The sequence below is a fragment of the Trichechus manatus genome, unplaced genomic scaffold (assembly GCF_000243295.1).
Source record: "Trichechus manatus latirostris isolate Lorelei unplaced genomic scaffold, TriManLat1.0 scaffold00123, whole genome shotgun sequence".
Classification (NCBI taxonomy): Eukaryota; Metazoa; Chordata; class Mammalia; order Sirenia; family Trichechidae; genus Trichechus; species Trichechus manatus.
In genome coordinates, this window is record NW_004444059.1 from 2,567,793 (window position 1) to 2,590,593 (window position 22,801).

Here is a 22,801-nt window from a genome sequence, read left to right on the forward strand (position 1 = left end):
GCTGCTAACCAAAAGGTCAGCAGTTCAAATCCACCAGCTGCTCCTTGGAAACCCTATGGGGCAGTTCTACTCTGTCCTACAGGGTCACTATAAGTCAGAATAAACTTGATGGCACTGGGTTTGGTTTTTGGTTTAAGGCATTGACAACTCAATATCAGTTTAGTTTTTCCTCTTAATTTAGTGTTTTGGGGAGGGGGAGAAGCTGGTAGTGTGTTAGAAGCTGATGTAACAGTACTGTCTTGAGTCAGTTATTCTGCTTTTAGGGTCTTTGCACTGAAAAGGCTTGAAAATCATTCCCCAAACAGTTAATTTAAGGGTATGGAGATACAGAATTATTTCTGTGGTTACTACTGGACTTAAGTAAATGTTACTAAAATAATTTACCACAAAGAGGTGTTGTTATATGTAGACTTTTGTGTCTGTGTTAGAGAGGCAGTACTGTTAAGTGTCATAGTTAATAGTACAATAAGATGCAGATTGCCTGGATTTCAGTCCCAGCTCTACCACTTACTGTGTTTTCGTTATAAAATCTGGGAAATAACAATGTCACTGTAAAATGAGGGTAATCTCTTAGGGTCATAATGAGGATAAAATAAATTAATATATGTAAAGGGTTAAAATCATGCCTGGCAAATAGTACGTGCTCAGTAAGTATTACCTGTGGTTGTTCCATGTTGTTGTTGTTGTTAGGTGTGATGGTGTCAGTTCTGCCTCATAGCTACCCTAGGTACAACAGAACAACACACTGCCCGGTCCAGCGCCATCCTCACAATTGTTGCTGTGTTTGAGCCCATCGTTACATCCGCTGTGTCAGTCCATCTCTTTGAGGGTCTTCCTGAGCCTCTACCTTAGCAAGTATAATGTCCTTCTCCAGGGTCAGATCCCTCCTGGTAACATGTCCAAAGGTACGTGAGACAAAGTCTCACCATCTTTGCTTCTGAGGAGCGTTCTGGCTGTATGTCTTCCAAGACAGATTTATTCATTCTTCTGATAGTCCATGGTATATTCAGTATTCTTCACCAACACCGTAATTCAAAGGCATCAGTTCTTCTTTGGTCTTACTTATTGTCCAGCTTTCACATGCGTGTGGAAGTGATTGAAAATACCATGGGCTTGGTTCAGGTGCACCTTAGTCCTCAAGATGATATCTTTGCTTTGGAAAGAGGTCTTTTGCAGCAGATTTGCCCAGTGCAATATATTCTTTGATTTCTTGACTCCTGCTTCCATCGGCATTGATTCTGGATCCAAGTAAGTGAAATCCTGGACAACTTCAGTCTTTTCTCCAATTACCATGATGGTGCTTACTGGTCCGTTTGTGAGGATTTTTGTTTTCTTTATGTTGAGGTGTAATCCATACTGAAGGCTGTAGCCTTTGATCTTCATCAGTAAGTGCTTCAAGTTCTTTTCACTTTCAGCAAGCAGAGTTGTGTCACCTATATATCGTAGGCTATTAATGAGTCTTCCTCCAATCCCGATGCCACATTTTTCTTCATATAGTCCGACTTCTCTGATTATTTACTCAGCATATAGATCGAGTAAGTATGGTGAAAGGATACAACCCTGACACACACCTTTTCCTGATTTTAAACCACACAGTGTCCCCTTTTTCTTTTCCAGCGACTGCCTCTTGTCGATGTACAAGTTCCACATGAACACAATTAAGTGTTCTGGAATTCCTATTCTTCTCTATGTTATTCATAATTTGTTATGATCCACACAGTCAGATGCCTTTGAATAGTCAGTAAAACACAGGTAAACATCTTTCTGGTATTCTCTGCTTTCAGCCAAAATCCGTCTGACATCAGCAATGATAGCCCATCTTCAGCAAAACTTTATTTGCATGTGATGTTAATGAAGATTGTTCAATAATTTCTGCATTCTGTTGGATCACCTTTCTTTGGAGTGGGCACAAATATGGATCTCTTCCAGTTGATTGGCCAGATAGCTGTCTTCCAAATTTCTTGGCATAGACGAGTTAGCGCTTCCAGCGTATCCGTTTGTTGAAACATCTTAGTTGGTAGTCTGTCACTTCCTGGAGCCTTGTTTTTCACCAGTGCTTTCAGTGCAGCTTGAATTTCTTGCTTCAGTACCATCGATTCTTGATCATATGCTGCCTCCTAAAAATGACTGAATGTCAACCAGTTCTTTTTGGTACAGTGAGTATGTGTATTACTTCCTTTTTCCCTTGATGCTTCCCGCATTGTTCAATATCTTACCCATAGACTCCTTCAGTATTGCAACTTGAGTCTTGAATTTTTTCTTCACTTCTTGCAGCGTCAGAAATGCCGAGCGTGTTCTTCCCTTTTGGTTTTCTAACTCCAGCTCTTTGCACATTTCTTATGATATTTTACTTAGTCTTCTCAAGCTGCCCTTTGAAATCTTTTGTTCAGCTCTTTTACATCATTTCTTCTGTTTGCTCTAGCTACTCTACATTTAAGGACAAGTTTTGGAATCTCTTCTGACACCCATTTTGGTCTTTTCTTTCCTTCCTGTCTTTTTAATAACCTTGTGCTTTCTTCATGTGTAATGTTCTTGATGTCATCCCACAACTCGACTGGTCTTCGGTCATTAGTGTGCCTCAAATCTGTTCTTGAGATGGTCTCTAAATTCAGGTAAGATATACTCAGGATCGTACTTTGGCTCTCATGGACTTGTTCTAATTTTCTTCAACTTCAGTTTGAACTTGCATATGAGTAGTTGATGGTCTTGTTCCACTGTCGACCCCTGGCCTTGTTCTGACCGATAATATTTGAGCTTATCCATTGTCTCTTTCCACAGATGTTGATTTGATTCCTGTGTATTCCATCTGGTGAGGTCCATGTGTATAGTTGCCGTTTATGTTGTTGATAAAAGGTATTTGCAATGAAGATTGCAATGAAGTTGTTGCTTTTGGCAGAATTCTATCATGCAAACTCGGGTGTCGTTTCAATGCTATATTTTCCAACTACCAATCCGTCTTTGTTTCCAGCTTTCACATTCCAATCACCAGTAATTATCAATGCATCGTGATTGCATGTTTGATCAATTTTAGACTGCAGAAGTTGGTAAAAATCTTCAATTTCTACATCTTTGGCTTTAGCGGTTGGTGTATAAATTTGAATAATAGTTACATTAACTGGTCTTCCTTGTAGACATATGGATATTATCCTATGACTGACAGTTTAACAAGTTTGCAGTTACCACTGACTTTGTTATTTTGGGCAAGTTACTTCTTTGAACATTTCAGGATAGCTCTTGAAATGTTCTTTTTGATAATGAATGCAACACCATTCCTCTTCAATTAGTAATTCCTGGAGTAGTAGACCATATGGTTGTCCGATTCAAAATGGTCAATATCAGTGCATTTCATCTCTCTAATGCCTGGGATCTCGATGTTTATGCATTCCATTTCGTTTTTGACGACTTCCGATTTTCCTAGATTCATACTTTGTACATTCCACATTCCTGTTATTAACGGATGTTTGCACGTATTTCTTCTCATTTTGAGTAGTACCACATCAGCAAATGAAGCTTCCAAAAGCTTGACTCCACGTCATTAAGATTGACTCTCCTTTGAGGAGGCAGCTCTTCGCCAGTCGTCTTTTGAGTGCCTTCCAACCTGAGGGCCTCATCGTCTGGCACTGTGTCAAACAATGTGCCGCTGCTATTCATAAGGTTTTCACTGGCCAGTTTTTTCAGATGTAGATCGTCAACTTTTTCTTCTTGTCTGTCCTAGTTTGGACGCTCAGCTGAAACCCATCTACCATGTGTGACCCTGCTGGTATTTGAAATACTGGTAACATAGCTTCCAGCATCACAGCAACATGCAAACCACAACAGTACGACAAACCGACAGACAATTATACATTTTCCATTAGTAGTTCATTTGGATCTGTTTATTGAGTACTCACTTAAAAGGCATGGTGCTGAATCTTGGTGAATAAGGCAGATAACAGTTTAACAAGTTTGCAGATATTTGAATCATTAGAAAGTAATCACTTCATTGTTTGAATAATTTTAACTTAATTTCTGGTGACTTGGATTAATATTTGTGTTATTCCCTGACAAAGGGAGTAGTGGATCCCAATCCACCTTACCACTGGCTTTGTTATTTTGGGCAAGTTACTTAACTTCTTTCTGCCTCAATTGCTTTGTGCGTAAAATAGAGATAACTCCTTCATAAGATACCAGAAGAGTTAAATGAAATAACTTTAGCATGCTCAAAAATCCAGGTCATGGATGTTTGTTACATTTGTAATAAGATTACATTTGGGAGAAAATCCCAATACCTATCTACGCCTGTTGCTAGTAGAGGAGAGTGCTGTCTTTGTTTCTTTAAGTTTTCTTATATAACATATATCTGGGTTGGAATAATAGAGTTTCATAGGAGTAGGATTGTGAAGTACCTCTTTAAAATATTTGTGAAATGTTCATCTGAGGACACATTGATTATATACTTATGTAACAAGATTTTTCTTATTTGAGTTAGCTATCTGGGGTAACTACCTAGGAGATTTGTATTTAAGTTTATTTTTAAGGAATTCAGATAGTAGGCATGAGCTAAAGTGAAGAGAGAGTGGATGTCTTATTTATTACACAAAACAGTGCGGTTTTTTTTTCCTATCTTAGTTTCATTGAAGCAACATATACCAATTTGTAAGCAGTTAGTAAGAAGAAAGTGATCATTTCTTAAGGAACCAGTCAAAGAGTGACATTTTTGGCACCCATTTGTGCAAAAAGAGACTAATTGCCGGAGTGGAAATCTGTAACGTAAGGTTTTTAAAGTCTTGTTTAAAGAGAACAATATTTCAGAAGCAATGTTTTGAACATTGTCACTTTTTTCTATTGTTAAGGTAAAAGTTCATTCCTGTTCTTCTGTAACAAGCGTTTGTGTATGGTCATTTATTGTCATTAATTCTCCTTTTAAATTCTTTTAGTTCATTTGCAAGTGTTTCTTGCACCCTACATAATGTTCCCATCTCCCCTTTTTGGAATAGGTATATAGAGATTGCCACTTCAACTCAGGAATCTCTCCAAGGTAGACCAAGAGTTAAAATAGAGTTGATAGTTTTCCTGTTTTGGTTAGAAGAAAGGGCTAGAAAGACACCAGTTTTTTTCTTTTCCTCTGTACTTCCATACAGAATGCTTTTCTTATTGTTTTCTGCTTGCCACATGTGGTGACCCTGTGTTACTGATCCTAAGTGCTCCTGTAGTCCTCTTCGAAAGTTTGGTTGTGAGATGAGTCTTTAACATCTCACTGTTCTTTTGTTTTTTTACATGGTGTCTTAGTCATCTAGTGCTGCTCCAACAGAAATACCGCAAGTGGATGGTTTTAACAGAGAAATTTATTCTCTCACAGTCCAGTAGTCTACAAGTCCAAATTCAGGGCATCAGCTCCGGGGGAATGCTTTCTCTGTTGGCTCTGGAGGAAAGTCCATGTCATCAGTCTTCCTTTGGTCTGGGAGCTTCTCTGCGCAGAAACCTCGGGTCCAAAGGACACGCTCTGCTCCCAGCACTGCTTTCTTGGTGATATGAGGTTCCCATGTGTCTCTGCTTGCTTCTCTCTTTTATATCTCAAAAGAGATTGCATTAAGACACTAATTTTGTCAACCTCATCAGTATAACCTCATCACAGTGATAGAATTTACAACACATAAGGAAATCACATCAGATAACACAATCATACAATATTGCGAATCATAACCCAGCCAAACTGACAGATATTTTGGGGGGACACAACTCAATCCATGACACATGGGCATAAGGTTTAATCTTCTAAATGTAACTCTACTGTTCCATGCTTGTAACTCTTCCCTTCAAGGTAATTGCTGATGGAAACAAACAAAAAATGTAGAAGCTTTAGGTTTGACATTACCATTGAAATTAATTATGTCATCATACTTCAGTAAATGGGGATGAGATTCTCAAGGATAAATGAAAATTATGTAATCAATTCCTCCTTCTCTTCCCACCTCCATACCTCAAGCACAGGTGGAATTATTAGAGAAGAAATGCATAAATATGTATATTGAAATTAGAGGACATGTAGCATGCTACATTTCTATAATTTCTCATTTACAGTAATAGTGGAAGCCTGTTATATGTTAGGATTTCTTTTATCAAAATCTTTATGTAAACTCTTCAGGAATACAGAAGGCATTATTTTTCTTCTTCTTCCTTTTTTTTAAAATAAAGTATTGCATCATAGGTATATTCTTTCCATAGAGTGGACGACTGTCATAAGGGTGTAATCTAAGTAGGAGCATGTCTTCCCTCAAGCAGTGAAAACGTAGGGCCTTGGAACTGACCTATTTCTATAATGGGTTAGAATTAGTGGAGTTGTTAAATTGTGTGTGTTACTTTTAATCTCTAGAAATCCACAGACTGTAGGTATAGGTTACCTCCTAGACCTTTTAGTGCTATAGAAATGCAGGAACCAGAGATAGAACATTCAAACACACCTCCTTTGAAGCTCATGTATGTGGATATAATTTGGGTGACCTCTGTGTTTGTGAAAATACAGAACCATTAGAAAGATTGACGCTAGGAAGCTGTCAATGAAAAAGTACCTTTGTTGAAAACTTTTAACATATCCTAGCCTGTAATTGTTCTCTTAGGTTAGTCTTTAGTTTTTAAAAAGATTTAAAATTTTATTATTAACATACAGTAAAATTGACCTTTTTTGGTATGTAGTTCTATGAATTTTATTACATGTATAGAGCTTTTTAATACAAGTATAGAGCAGTCTGTGACCTGCGTGGGAATTTATACCGTAATGTACTTTTCAGAGTCTATGGTATGCTGTTTAGCTTGTACAGCTCAGGAGTGAGACTAGGAGCTCATAAACAACTTATGGATTGCTTTCTCAAGCTCTTCTGTCTCTGCTATATCCATTATTTTCTGAATCCCTAATGAAACCGAAAAACCAAACCCAATGCCACCGAGTTAATTCCGACTCCTAGTGACCCTATAGGACAGAGTAGAACCATCCCATAGAGTTTCCAAGGCTGTAACCTTTATGAAAGCAGACTGCCACATCTTTTCCGTGGAATGGCTGATGGTTTCGAACCGTTGACCTTTCTGTTAGCAGCTGAGAGCTTAAGCACTGCGCCACCAGGGCTACTTTTTGTATCCCTAGAACTCACTTTTCTGTTTCTGCCATAATCCTTGGTCTTTACTCCACTGGGGCATATACTTCCTGCCGTTGCATCGGGGGCCAGTTGACAGGAAGACAAAGTGGAGGAAGAAACAACAAATCTCTCCTCATCCTAGAATTTTTTCAGTTAGCTAGGACAGTTCCTCTCCCTTGGAGTTCTATGGCCTGCTGGCTCCACTCTTTCTGAGCGTTGTTGTGTTGCTGTTGGCATGTGCCATCAAGTTGATTCCAACTCATAGTAACCCTATAGGACAGGGTAGAACTGCTGTATAAGGTTTTCTAGACTGAAATCTTCAGGGCAGCTGATCACCAGGTCTTTTCTCCCACGTAGTGGCTGGTGGGTTTGAACTACCGACTGTTCAGTTAGCATCTGAGTGCTTAACCATTGTGGCACCAGGGCTCCTTGTACATGTTGTCCACTACTGCTTTTATAACACAATGGCAGAGTTGAGTGGTTGCAACAGAAGACTGCTCACAAAGCCTAAAAATATTTATGATCTGGCCCTTTTACAGAAAAAATTTATTGACTGTTGATCTAAGTAATTTGTCTTTTGTTTCTTTAGAGCCTGCCTTTTTGTGATTTTTACACTCATTAACATTAACATAAGAAAATACTCAAATTCATTCCAGTTTTAGTACTTGTTGGTAGTTAAAAAGTTGTGATGAAATTGAAACTCTTGGTAGAATTAAAAGTTTTGTTGTTGTAAATACTAGATGCCTGATTTACTGGTTCTCTGTTGTACTCTGATTAAGAATTTATTTTTAATGAGAAAATGTGATGTTGAAAATATGTAATTATTGTGTAACCATGGACAGAGGGAAATTGATGCACTGAAGGAACAATCATTTTGTTTATTAAAGACATAGAAATTATTTTTAAAAGTTTATGGTATTCAGTCAGATACTTAATATACTCAGACAAGTATGTGGAGATGTACTGTTAAAAAAAGAAAGATAATTGTATCAGCGAACATGTTCAACCATTGTTCTGAAAAGCTTTTCCTGGGGATAGCCTTTTTTAGGGTATGGTGTCAGGCACAAGGCATCATTTATATTTGCCTAATGGTCATTTCCATAGAAGAAGTCTAAAATGGCTAGTACACCAACTGTGTGTTCTGATCTGCATACATCCATCCTTTGTTTTGAAAATTAAAATCCCGTTGCGGTCATGTTAAGATTGATGGTTCAAGTTCTGAGTCCTTTAAAGATGGAAATGTTGTTAATGGTACAGAATGGTCAGGGGTTAGAAAAAATTTTTTTCTTAATCTGGTCTCCCTTGTGAAGCCTTTTATTCACAGACATACACATCAAGAAATGGTTGTTCAAGCTGATATTTGACAAAGGCCCAAAGTCCGTTAATTGGGGAAAAGACAGTCTCTTTAACAAATGGTGCTGGCATAACTGGATATCTCTTTGCAAAAAAATGAAACAAGACCCGTATCTTCCACCATGCACAAAAACTAACTCAAAATGGATCAAAGACCTAAATGTAAAATCCAAAACGATAAAGATCATGGAAGAAAAAATACGAACAACGCTAGGAGCCCTAATACATGGCATAAACAGAGTACAAACCATAAGTAACAATGCACAAACAGCAGAAGAGAAACAAGATAACTGGGAGCTCCTAAAAATCAAGCACTTATGCTTATCAAAAGACTTCACCAAAAGAGTAAAAAGACAACCTGCAGACTGGGAAAAAATTTTTGGCTACAACAAATCCGATCAACATCTAATCTCTAAAATCTACAAGATACTGCAAAAGCTCAACAACAAAAAGACAAGCAACCCAATTAAAAAATGGGCAAAGGATAGGAACAGGAACTTCACCAAAGAAGACATTCAGGTGGCTAACAGACACATGAGGAAATGCTCACGATCATTAGCCATTAGAGAAATGCAGATCAAAAGTACAAGGAGGTACCATCTCACTCTAACAAGGCTAGCATTAATCCAAAAAACACAAAATAATAAATGCTGGAGAGGTTGCAGAGAGACTGGAACACTTATACACTGTTGGTGGGAATGTAAAATGGTACAACCACTTTGGAAATCAATTTGGCGCTTCCTTAAAAAAGCTAGAACTAGAAGCATCATCTGATCCAGCAATCCCACTCCTTGGAATATATCCTAGAGAAATAAGAGCAGTCACATAAATAGATATATGCACACCCATGTTCATTGCAGTGCTGTTCACAATAGCAAAAAGATGGAAACAGCCTAGGAGTCCATCGGCGGACCAGTGGATAAGCAAATTATGGTATATTCACACAGTGGAATGCTACACAACAATAAAGAACAACAATGACTCTGTGGAATATCTTATAACATGGAGGAATCTGGAAGGCATTATGCTGAGTGAATTTAGTCAGTTGCAAAAGGACAAATATTGTTTAAGACCACTGTTATAAGAACTCAAGAAAAGGTTTAAACACAGAAGAAAACATTCTTTGATGGTTATGAGGGTGGGAAAGGAGGGTGAGGGGTATTCACTAGCTAGATAGTAGATAAGAATTACATTAGGTGAAGGGAAGGACAACACACTACAGGGGAAATCAGCACAACTGGACTAAACCAAAGCAGAGAAATTTCCTGAACACAACGAAACACTTCGAGAGACAGAGTAGTCAGGGGTGGAGTTCTGGCGACCATGGTTTCAGGGGACATCTAGGTCAATTGACATAACAAAGTTTATTAAGAAAATGTTCTGCATCCTACTTTGGTGAGTGGTGTCTGGGGTCTTAAAAGCTTGCAAGCGGCCATCTAAGATGCATCATTTGGTCCCAACCACCTGGAGTAAAGGAGAATGAAGAATACCAAAGACACAAGGGAAGTAGTAGCCCAAGAGACAGAAAGGGCCACATAAACCAGAGACTTCATCAGCCTGACACCAGAAGAACTAGATGGTTCCCGGTTACCACCAGTGACTGCCCTGACAGGAAACACAACAGAGAGTCCCTGACGGAGCAGGAGAAAAATGGGGTGTTGAACTCAAATTCTAGTAAAAAGACCAGACTTAATGGTTTGATTGAGACTGGAGGGACCCCGGAAGACATGGCCCCCAGACTCTGTTAACCCAAAACTAAAACAGTTTCCGAGGCCAACTCCAGACAAAGATTAGACTGGACGATGGGACATACAATGATACTTGTGAAGAGACTGCTTCTTAGCTCAAGTAGGTACATGAGATTAAATGGGTAGCTCCTGTCCAGGGGCAAGATGAGAAGGCAGAAAGGGATAGGAGCTGGTTGAATGGACGTGGGAAATCCGGGGTGGAAAGGAGGAGTCTGCTGTCACAGGATAGGGAGAGCAACTAGGGTCAGATAACTATGTATAAATTTTTGTATGAGAGACTAACTTGAATTGTAAACTTTCACTTAAAGCACAACAATTAAAAAAAAAAAAAAGATACCTCCAAGGCAAATGTTACCCCACCCAAAAAAGAAGAATCAAGTGCTCATTGTGTGCTTCTGTGATATACTGTGCTTGCCACCATTGTAGTACCTGCTGTATTGTATTGTAAGGAGCCCTCGGGGCACAGTGATCAGCTGCTAAGAAAAAGATTGGTGGTTTGAACCACCCCATGGCTCCACAGGAGAAAATACCTGGCAGTTTGCTCCCGTAAAGATTTTTTGAAAACATCGTTGTCGAGTTGATTCCAACTCGTAGTGATCCTATAGTACAGAGTAGAACTGCCCCATGGAGTTTGCAAAGCTGTAATTTTTATGGAAGCAGACTGCCACATCTTTCTCCCACAGAGCAGCTGGTGGGTTCAAACCACTGATCTTCGGGTTAACAGCCAAGTGCTTAACCATTGCGCCACCATGGCTCTTTCCTGTAAAGATTACAGCCTAGAAAATCCTTTGGGGAGTTGTACTCTGTCACATGGGAGATTTCTATGAATCAAAATAGACTTGAAGACACCTAGCCAACAACAACAACGTACTGTACTGTAATTGCTGGGTTTTTTGGTCAAATGTATCACTGCCTAGGGCCTAGCAGTGCCTGAAGCATAGAAAGCATTGAATAAGTGGTTATTGAATAAATATACAAGCAAATTAGAGAAAGGCTGCAGAAATGTGCAAGAGTATGACATAGGGCCTATTAGAAGAGAGAAAAAAAATCAAAAGAAAAACGACCACTGGTTAAAGATACTTAAGAACTGCAGTTCAAGAAATGAAATACCATGGTAGTGTGTTAAATTTCTGGGAATTTTATATTATCTTTTTCAAAGTTTTCCTTCTTAGGTGATACAACTAGTCTATTTGTTGGGGTAGATTTTTTTGTAATTCTCCTTTAAACTTTGTGTTTTGATATATGCTGAAAACGTGACCTCTTGTGCTTCTACGTCATTGAATTATTTGTTGACTCCATACCTATGTGTGGTTCTATTTGAAGACATATACTCTGATAAAATGTCTTATGTTCTAAATAAATTGTACCCTTGGGGCTTCGAGGGGGCCTGTGAAGTAGGTCATTCTTTATACTTCCCTATCTTTTCTAGGAGCTCTGGTGGTGCAGTGATTAAGCACTCAGCTGCCAACCAGAAGGTCAGCAGTTTGAACCCACCAGCTGCTCTGAGGGAAGAAGATGTGGCAGTATGCTTCTATAAAGATTCCAGTCTTGGAAACCCCATAGGACAGTCTACTCTGTCCTGTAGGGTTGCTATGAGTTGGAATTGACTTGATGGCATCGGGTTTGTTTGTTTTTTTAAAATTCTTTTTCCTTCTGAAGCCAAGTGAAAATATAGGAGCATCTGGGTGAAAGGAAAGTGAAATAGGGCTAATTTTCATTATTATCTTCCCAGGATAGATGAAAAACTATCTGGTTGCTTGATCTGAGGAAGTAAGGGTAAGAAAGCCTGTGAATATTTGTATACTTACTAACAACTTCCAATGGCACTCTTAATTACCACCTAGGAAGTTGTGGTTATAAATTCGCTTAACCATGACCTCTTCTTTTTGCTGGAGTTGCCATGTATTACAACCATTTAGTGTTTGTCTCCTGTATAGTAGAAAATAGGATACAAAAATCTTCGAGGAGTGTATACTTTTGAGTCCTAGAGCTTGTGTCTTGCTTCACCATTTTCCAGATAAACAGGAATCTTGATAAATATTACCAGTGTAGAATAAAGAATTTATTTATGTTTGTATAAGGTCTGCTTGAAGACAATTTAAATTTTGTGAGCTTTTTACTTATATCATTCTTTTTACATGTGGGTATTCTTTGAATTGCAGGAATCTTTTTATAATGAAATCTATTCTTAATGAGAGTCATACAAATTTATCAGTTACGCCTCAAAACCATTTGGGCAGGGAGGTGTTCATGTGTGCATGTATACTAGTTGTTGAGTACTTCTTGTGTGCTAGACTCTGTGCTAAGCACTTTAAATGGATTATGTGAATATGTTATTTAACCCTCATAATGACTTCCTGATGTAGTTACTACTGTGTCTCCATTTTGTAGATGAAGAAACAGGATTAAAGAGTTTAAGATCACACGGCTGTTAAGTGACAGGGTTGAGGTTTAAACCCAGGCAGTTTTTTGTTTTTAAAAAAAAAACCTGTGCTTAAAGGAAAATTGTTACTTCTATATACCGAAGAGAAGGAATCCTGGTGGTACAGCAGTTGAGTGCTCAGCTGGTAACCCAAAGGTTGATGGTTCCAACCTCAGTGGCTCCACAGAAGAAAGATCTGGTGATCTATTCCCATAAAGATTACAGCCTAGAAAACCCTATTGGGCAATTCTGCTCTGTATCATGGGGTCGCCATGAGTCAAAATCGACTCACTGGCACCTAGCAGCAACAACATAACTGAAGAATACTGGTTTAAAAGTTTCGGCACCAAACATGCATGTGAAGTATATTCTAAACAAAAAAATACCATTTGAAAAAAAGACATCTACTTATAAAGTCTGGAAGATTGTTATATAGTGGAAATTAGGTAAGAAGGAAAAAAAAGCTTTAGAAGCACTGTGCAAGGGGTCCAAAAATCAACATAGTGACAGAAGCAGGAGTTAGTTGATTATGTAGCAAACAAGCCAGAAAGGAACTACCAAGATGAAGGAATTTATTGCCTTAATCTTACTCTGAAGTAAACAAATTGAAGGCACTGGAGCAAGTATCCATGATCGTTTAAGCCAGAGTGATAAAATAAATGTAGATAAACGAACGGAATCACGTGGCCTTCACGGGAGATTTCAAGGAACTCAAGGACAGTGTTGAAGAATCATTGACTCAAATGTGTAATAAGTAGCTGTTGGGACAGAATAAGTTGATTATAAACGTAGGTAGAGACCTATACTAATGGAAGCTAAGGAGGGGCCCTCTGCAATGAGAGACTGAGCCACCTCTCCAAACGAGGCAATAATCTGTAGTCTTTAGTAGAGGTTTGCAAACGTTTTCTGAAAAGGGCCAGATAGTAAATATTTTAGGCTTTGCAGGCCATATGGTCTCTGTTACCATTATTCAACTTTGTGATTGTATCGCAAAGCGGCCATAGGCAATAACTCCAATAAAACTTCATTTAAAAAACAGGCAGCCGGTTTTCCAACCCGTAGGATATAATAATGGATAGTATCCCTCCCTAAAAACAAACAAAGCCTCGTTGATGATTTCTCCAAGGGAAGATCATATTCTTTGATTGAGGGCTATATTTAAAACTAGGATTGTGGTGGAAGACCCTGCTTTAATAGTAATGGTTACCATTTCAAATGCTTATTATTGATAGATATAATATGAGCACATACTTGAGTCTAGAACCCAAGACCTTAATCATGGAGATAACTATATTATAGAGTGCTTCACTGAATGCCCTCTCCCTTTTAAATTAATTTTGTTGGATGAGGGGATTGAAGTTTGAGACTGGCTTGTCCTGGGTAGAGAATTGAAAATAAAGCATAAAGAGGAATGGACTCTGAGAGGTTCTGGGGGAGTCACTGTGGATTCTCTGAGGATCTTAGCCATCAACATAGTATTTAGCGTCATCCTGAAGTGTGCTTTGTCCTTGACTTTCATATGCCGAACATAGGCACAGCTCTTACTTTTTCCCAGCATCCCTTTCACTTCAACCCTGGCTGCCGTTTATCATATCATCGCTCTTCTGTGGTAGGGTCTGTAATGGCAAGATTAGGTTTGGGAGTGGAGTGGAGAATATGCTTAAACTTCCTCATGGCCATTCATATGTCCCTCTTTCTTTGTACCCACAGAATCTAATTCTACCCTTTAGACATAATGTTGGTAGCTGACAGAATCAGTTTAGTTGTTACTCAGAAATGCTGATGTCTTTTTTCAGTCCTTTGTTTGCTTTATCTTTCACTTTAGGGGGAACAAAGAAAATGGGCTAGCAACAATTTTATTACCCTTCTCTCGTTCTCTGTTCTTACTAGCAATAATAATAATATTAATAGCCATTTAGTACATAGTAGTAGAGCTAGAATTTGAGTCTAGGTCTGTTGGAGTCTAAAGTTTGTACTCTAAGCCAGGATGTTGATATCCTTACATACCATGGGCTTGCTTAAAGAGCAGTAGGATAGGAGAAAGCAGGGAGAGGGAACGTTGAAGTGAACCAGAAACAAAAGGAGTTCTGTTCTGAAATACATAGAAAGAAACAGACTTTGGAAGAAAAAATGGTGAGGGGAGGGGAAGAATGGCAGGAATTTGAAATAAAGCCAGTAGGCTAAAAAGTTTAGCCTCTATTACTAGGAACCTGTGGCCCCTTTTTTTGATTCCTTGGAGTTCGAGGTGCCCTAGTAGAAAATGTGTTCCAGATATAGTTTGAAACATTTTTTTCTTATAGAGGATGGTAGTTAGTTATATCCTAGAGCTGTGCTGTCCAGTATGGTAGCCAATAGCCACATTCAGTTATTTAAACTTAATTAAAACTTAAAAAAATTCAGTTCCTTGCTTGCACTAGCTACATTTCAGATGCCCAGTGGAGCGTTTCCCTGTTGGACTAGTGCTGTTCTGGAAAACTGAAATGGCTTATACAGTACTGTTATTTGAATGCACTGTTATGGTCTGGGAGACCTGGTGGCGCAGTGGTTAAGAACTTGGCTGCTAACCAAAAAGTCGGCAGTTCGAATTCACCTGAGACAGAAAGCACAAGTATTTTCTACTAATAAAGAGCTATAGAAAATTGGTAAGACTGCACCGTCAAAGGTGGAAAACGTGCAGGACCAGGAAGAACAAAGCAGTCGAGTTCCAGCTCTCACTGGTTTCACTGTACTTCTCAAGCTTTAATGTAGATATCTTGTCAGGTACAGATCTTGATAAAATGCAGATTCTGACTCCCTAGGTCTGGGGTGGTGCTGAGATATCCTATATTTGTAACAAGTTCCCAGGTGATATGAATGTTGCCTTACTATGTAAATAGCAAGGAGAGTAACCTATTACTATCAGAAATTTTTTTTTTACAATCATCTTTGTCTCAGCAACTCCATCCTTCTAGTTGCTTAGGACACAAAACCTTTGAGAGTTACCCTAGACTCTTGCTCTGTAAAACATCTCATACTTAATCTATCAGCAAATCCAGATGGCTGTATTTTCAGAATACATCTGGAATCTGAGCAGTTTTCATCACCTTCACTACCACTCTCGTCTAAGCCACCATCATCTCTACCCCAAATTATTGTAGTACAGTAGTCTCCCTTTATCCGCGGTTTCACTTTTTGCGGTTTTGCTTTCCATAGTTTGTCAGCTGCGGTCAACTGTGGTCTGCAGTGCTTGTGTTCAGGTAACCTTTATTTTACTTAATAATGGCCCCAAAGCTGAAGAGCAGTGATGCTGGCAATTTGAATATGCCAAAGAGAACCCGTAAAGTGCTCCTATTTTATTATTGTTATTAATCTCTTATTGTGTCTAATTTATAAATTAAACTTTATCATATAGTTATGTATATATAGGAAGAACACAGTATATATAGGGTTCGGTACTCTCTGCGGTTTCAGGCATCCACTGGGGGGTCTTGGAAGGTATCCCTTGTGGCTAAGGGGGGACTACTGTAGTCTCCTTACTGGCATCTACTTTTTCCCTTGCCTCTGTTGTCTGAGCATAGCAGCCAGAGTTATCCTATCAAACAGGCAAATTAGATCCTCTTCTTTGCTCAGAACTCTCTACTGGCCCATCTTAGAGAAGAAGCCTAGAAGGTGCTGAATGGTACTATTTTCTGTTACCTCTCTGTCCTCATCCATGACTTTTCCTCTCTATTCCAGCCAACCTCCTTTTTCCTTGAACATACCAGACATGCTTCTTCTGCCTTTTAGGACTTTTAGCCTAGATTGCTGTTCCTCCAGAATATAACTCTTTGCCTTCTTTCAGATTGTGGTTCAGATGTCACTTTACCAGAGAAACCTTCTCTAACCATTCTATATAAAAGAATAGCTTTCCCATTTTCTCACTCCTTGTTAACCATTTTGTGTTTTATTTTTCTCCATAACACTTCTTAGCATCTGACATACTAGATATTTATTTTGTTTGTTGTGTCTGCCTCACTAGAATATAAAGGCGGGGATTTCTGTTTGTCTTGTTCATTGTTGTGCTTAGAACATTGCCTAGTAGTTCATCTATGTTGTTAGTTGCTCTCCAGTCAGCTCCAACTCATGGAGATCTTACGTATAACAGAATGAAACATTGCCAGGTCCTGCACCATCCTCATAATCATTGGTACGTTTGAGCCCATTGTTGCAGTTATTGTGTCATTCCGTTTCATGGAGGGGTTCCCTTGTTTTTGCTGAAACTGTGCTTTGCCAAACATGCCGTTTTCTAGTGATTGGTCTGTTGCAGCAGAATTTCCCAATGTAATAATGTCTTGATTTCTTGACTGCTGCTTCCATGGGCATTGATTGTTGATCCAAGTAGAATGAAATCTTCGACAACTTCAGTTTCTTCACCATTTATCATGATGTTGTTTGTTGGTCTAGTTGTTCTGACCTGTGAGGATTTTGTTTTCTTTATGTTCAGGTGTAATCCATATTAAAGGCCGTAGTTTTTGGCCTTCGTCAATAAGTATTTCAAGTCTGCTTTTAGCAAGCAAGGTTGTATCATCTGTGTATCAACAGCACTCAATAAACCTTTGAGTAAAAAAATTCCCATAGGAGTTCATTGGGCCCCTGCTTGAAAACCTTCATTGATAGGTTATTCTACCTCCTTTCTGAATAGCCCATTCCATTTGAAGATAACTACTCACATTCTCCTTATGCTTTCTCTTCTTCCAAGCTAAACATTTTTACCTCTTTACCTGTCTGTATATGATATGGTTTTCAAGTCTGTCACCATTTTAGTTATCTTTCCTATCTCTTTATCATTCTGTTATTTGTCCCCTAAAGAATGGCACCAGAACTAAAATCATTGGAAACATAGACTAAGAGTGGGAAGTTTTCCTCTTGATTTTGATATTCTAATTTTAATAAGGCAAAATGTGATTGAATTAATTTTTTATAATCATTGCTAACTTATTTCAAGTTTTTAATCTACTACAAAATCTCTGAATTATTCTTCATCAAGTTTATCTTCTGCTTTTGCAGTTGATTTTTCAACCAAAGTACAGGACTTTGCATTGCTCCTTTTAACCTAATAAGGAGTTTCCCTGGGTAATTTATACCTTTAATGTAGAAACTAGCAAGTGTAAATTATATCAGAAGCTAACAGAAAACTATTTCTGGTACATACGAGAGAATCACACTGTTGAGATGGATTTGTTGTGCCTAGATGTACCAGAGTGTATTTGAACCATTCATTGCAATCATGTGTCTTGTTTGCATCAGTTGAAGAAGGAATTCTAAGAGTTGATTTTAAAAAATAATTTTACCTCATAAATTCATTTCCTCTGGCTATGAAATTAACTTACTTTACCACCCTTCTCATTTTTGCCTCTTCTGATCACCACTTTCTTAGGCCACTAGGCCAGTATAATCTGTGACTCCTTCCCTTTGTTAGTCATCCAGTCTGAGAAATTCTTGCTTCTCTAATTCACCGTGCAACTATCTGCTTCTAATCTCTCCCCACTGTAATCCATTCTGTGTTTTGCTGGCAGATCAGTCTTTTAAAAGTTTCATTAATATCACTTTTATCATGTCACTCTCCTTCAGAGGACTCTCTGAGATTGAGCTTGAGCTTCTCATTGACTCATTTAGAGACCCTTCTATAACCTAGCCCTACTTGATTTACATTGCTGTGCTCTGCAACCCTCAGTGTAATCTTTCAGATGAAATTCTTGGCTTACATGCACATCTCTTCTCAGAATCCTCAGTCATTCACTCACTCAGCTATTCTTGTTCTTGCCAGATTGGTCCCTCTAAATGCTATTTCATTCCTTCCTACTATGTTGCTCCTTGAATGCCTCTTCAGCACACACAACCTATCTGTTTGAATCACCTTCCATGATAACGTCAGTCAAAATTGATCTCCTTTCTGTAAGCTTTGATTTTATTTATGTGTGTACCACAAAATTTATCATTTAGTCTTTGTTGTTTATATCAGGCTTTTCAGTAACACTGTGTGCTTCTTGATGGCAAGGAGTAGAAAAGAGGACTTGATTATTCACTAGAATGATTAGCTTAGCTTGTACTGTGTTCTTTTATGTATAAAATGTTACAGTTTGGGGTATTTTAAAAATTGGTATTTTTGAGACAAGTCAAACATAACAATTCTCTACTATAATTCATCCTATAGGAAACCCTTTTCCAGGGAGAAATGAAGAAGAAAACTGTACATACCTTAAATGTGGGCGATCAGGAGTATGAAGATATAGAAGGTAACTTTTCATTTTTATAAAGATTCTGTGTTGAAAGCAAAACTTGGCGTTCCCAAACTGTTCATTTGTATATATTTCAAAATATACGAGGAGTTTGTTTTTACTTTGTTTTATTGTTCTTAATTTCTGGAATAAGACACCTAAATAAGTAAACCGAAAAAACCAAACCTATTGCCGTCAAGTCAGTTCCCACTCATAGTGATCATATAGGACAGAGTAGAATTGCCCCATAGGGTTTCAAAGGCTGTAAATCTTTATGGAAGCAGACTGCCACATCTTTCTGCCATGGAGTAGCTGGTGGGTTTGAACAGCTGACCTTTTGGTTAGCAACTAGGAGCTTAACCACTGCAACACCAGAGCTCCTTCCTAAATGAGCAGTACACAGTTTTGTTGTTGTTTTTAATTGATACAAGTTTTTGGTTTATTGAACTGTTTTTTAATTCTTGCTCTCTACTGGTTTAGGAATTACATACGCTTTCTTTTGGGGTAGGGGGCAGGATCTTTTAAAAAAAATAGTCATTGACATTTCCTTCTGTGTACTTAAAATCTAAAGTTAATATTCTAATCTTCACAGTTAACAATAGGAAAGCTTTGTTGTGTGTTGTCAGGTTGATTCCGACTCGTAATGATCCTATAGGACAAAGTAAAACTGCCCCATAAGGTTTCCTAGGCTGTAATCTTTTTTTTTTTCTTATTGTAGTTTAAGTGAAAGTTTACAATTCAAGTTAGTCTCTCATTCAAAAATTTATACACACACTCTCTTGTGACCCTAATTGCTCTCCCTATACTGTGACAGCACAGTCCTCCTTTCCACCCCTGATTTCCCGTGTCCATTCAACCAGCTCTTGACCCTCTCTGCCTTCTTATCTCACCTCCGGACAGAAGCTGCCCATTTAGTTTCATATATCTAATTGAGCTAAGAAGCGCAGTCTTCACAACCATCATTTAATGTCCCATAGTCCAGTCTAATCTTTGTCTGAAGAGTTGGCCTTGGGAATTGTTTTAGTTCTGGGTTGACAGAGATTCTGGGGGCTGTGCTTTCTGGGGTTCCTCCAGTTTCAGTCAGACCATTACATCTGGTTTTTTTACTAGAATTTGAGTTCTGCACCCCACCTTTCTCCTGCTCCATCAGGGACTCTCTGTCGTGTTCCCTGTCAGGGCGGTCATTGGTGGTAGCCAGGCACCATCTGCTTCTTCTGGTCTCAGGCTGATGCAGTCTCTGGTTTATGTGGCCCTTTCTGTCTCTTGGGCTAATACTTGTGTCTTTGGTGTTCTTCATTCTCCTTTACTCCAGGTTGTTTGGGACCAGTTGATGCATCTTAGATGGCACTCACTAGGCTTTTAAGACCCCAGACACTAGGCTGTAATCTTTACGGGAGCAGATTGCCAGGTCTTTTCTCCAGTGGAGCCGCTGGTGAATTTCAACCCGTTCTTTCAGTTAGCAGCCAAGCGCTTAACCAGTGTGCCACCAGAGCTCCTTAGAAGAAACTTAGAATACCTTAATTCTGATCATCCTACTCTTGACGTAAATATAGGTTATCGTTATCCATTACTTTGGTTCTTTTTTTGTTTTGTTTCGTTTTTCTCAATACCACAAATTAGATCATTTTTTATACAGATAATGTTTGGGTTTCTTTGTTCACAGTTCCTTCTTGTTTTTCATACCTTCTTTCTGAAATGACTTTTTTTTGTTTCTGGGGGTGGGAAATGCAGACTTTAAGAAGTTCTTTTAGTGAAGGTCTGTTGGTGGTAAACTCGTAAGTTTTGTCTTTTTAATCCTCTTGAAACTATTCAAAGATTGTTTTAATGGTTGTATAATTCTTGATAAATGCTGTTTTTCTTAGCACTTTCAAGATATGTAACCATTTTCTAATTTCTGTTGTGCTGTCAAGAAATCTCTTCTCAGTCTGTTTTCCCGCTTTCAGCTTCGAACATCTTGTTTTCATTTTTGATGTTGTTCAGTTTTGCTGCATTGTTACTAGGCATGGATTATTTTCACTTTTTCTGTTTAGCATACATTGTTTCTGTTATCTGTTGGTTCATGATTTTTTATCATTTCCCAGCCATTACCCATTTAAATAGTGCCTCTCCTTTATTTTCTTCTGGACTCCAATTAGTATGTTAGACCTTGTTCTGATCTCATTTCTCAACTTCTCTTTCAAAGTTTACATCTTCTTCTCTAGTGTAGGTAATTTTCTAAAATCTCTCTTCCAGTTCATAAATATTCTTTTCTTTTGAGTCTAATCTGCTGTTTAATCATTTGGTGTAATATCTGAAAATTCCGATGTTTTATACCAGTGGTTATCTAAATCTCGTTTCTGCTGATTCTTACTCAGCGTGGCTTATTTTCTTAGGTTTGGTACTGTTTGATTATGAGCTCACATTTGATTACATTTAATTTATGGCATCCTGAGGGCCTAAACTGGGGGTGCTTTTCTCTAGAAGATTTGCTTCTTTCTGGACCCATGCTGGGACCACTTCAGCCCCGTTTGAGGATCTTGACTTAATACTGGAATCTCTTGTGATGGGTTCCCCTACCTATGGTGACCCTAAGCCTTAGCCCCTGTGTCTGTGCACTAGTATTGACATTTGCACCCAGGTCAACCCCAGTTCTTCCATTTGCTTGATGTATACTGTTCACATTTCAGCTCACCATTTTTATTTTTCTGTTGAATCCTGGAGTTTCTTTTGTTTGCTTATGAGCCAGCAATGCATAGTTTTATTTGTTACATTGCTGGTAGGAGTTTAAATTGGTACAAACCTTTAGGAGGGTAAATACTGCCATTATAAATGTACAGACATGTTGACCTAGCAATTCTATTTTTAGAAATTTATCCTATAGATAGACTTAAAAAATGTGAAGTAACAAAGTTATTTATTGAAGCATGGTTTGTAATAGCCAAAGGTTGAAAACAAGTGAATGTCCATTGATAGGTTCAAAAAAAAAAGTACAGAAATCGTGTGTATAGTGTTTTAGCATTGGTGTGAAGAAGGAGGTGTGAAAGAATATGTATTAGGATTTGCTTGTCTATGCATTTAAAAATATTCTCGGAAAAGCATAAAGAAACTCACAGTTGTTACTTATTGAGTTGGGTGGAACGGGATAGATGTGAGTGGGAGACTTTTCACCTTATTTTACTTTTTGAACCATGCAAGTATATTACTTATTTTAAAATTAAATTAATGAAAGATTTTTCTCACTCCCCCTACCTTCGCTAAAAAAATAAGATAGTCAGTGTTGAAATGATTGATCTCAAGGAGGGAGTATGTTTGTTATAATTTATCCAAGATTTAATTGCTTTGTAGTAGAGGGCCTTTTTGAGTATCTAGTTCACCATACTGCCAGAAACATGAGTCATAAAATTTTGGTTAATAAAATTTTGGTTTGGAGAACTCAAAAGCATGTGACTATTTTACCTTAACAGGCGAAGGAAACAGAGATAACACTGCTGCCACTGTTCTGTTATACAGTGAAGCTGACAGATGTCCAATATGTCTTAATTGCCTGTTAAAGAAGGAAATTGGTTTTCCAGAAAATTGTAATCATGTCTTCTGCATGACCTGTATTCTTAAATGGGCAGAGGTAAGTCTGAGAATAAGTATTAACTGCAGTTGTTAGTATGTAAATTATTTTATACAAGTTTGATATTTTGTTGTCATGTTTTGCTTTATTCTTTTGACTTAAGTGATATGCTACCGTATTTTAATTCCCTAGCATGATTTTATTACACCTAGTCTGAAGTATTGATTTTGCCTTTCATAAATCATTTCACAATAATAAATTTTGCCCTACTTTGGCCAAATTTGCCTGTGCATCTTTTACACAACTGTAAGCTTTATCCAAAAGGACGACGTCCCTAAATAGAGGTAGAGCATGGTGCCCCACCAGCTCTCATAGTCCAGTTGTGGGAGTTA

At 38.2% G+C, this 22,801-nt stretch overlaps 1 protein-coding gene across 6 annotated transcripts in view; it reads left to right on the forward strand.

Moving 5' to 3' along the window:
• Positions 1 to 22,801, forward strand: part of SCAF11 (SR-related CTD associated factor 11) — a 123,143-nt gene that overhangs the window by 25,184 nt on the left and 75,158 nt on the right. For 4 of the 6 annotated variants that reach the window (XM_023738832.1, XM_023738831.1, XM_023738834.1 and 1 more), the window contains exons 2-3: positions 18,805 to 18,886; positions 22,312 to 22,469. In XM_023738832.1, coding sequence (XP_023594600.1) covers positions 18,826 to 18,886; positions 22,312 to 22,469 — 219 coding nt within the window. In that variant the 5' untranslated portion in view covers positions 18,805 to 18,825. Of the gene's footprint in view, positions 1 to 17,046; positions 18,887 to 22,311; positions 22,470 to 22,801 lie in introns of those variants that run through there. The other 2 variants (XM_004384558.2, XM_023738835.1) reach the window with 2 other exon arrangements.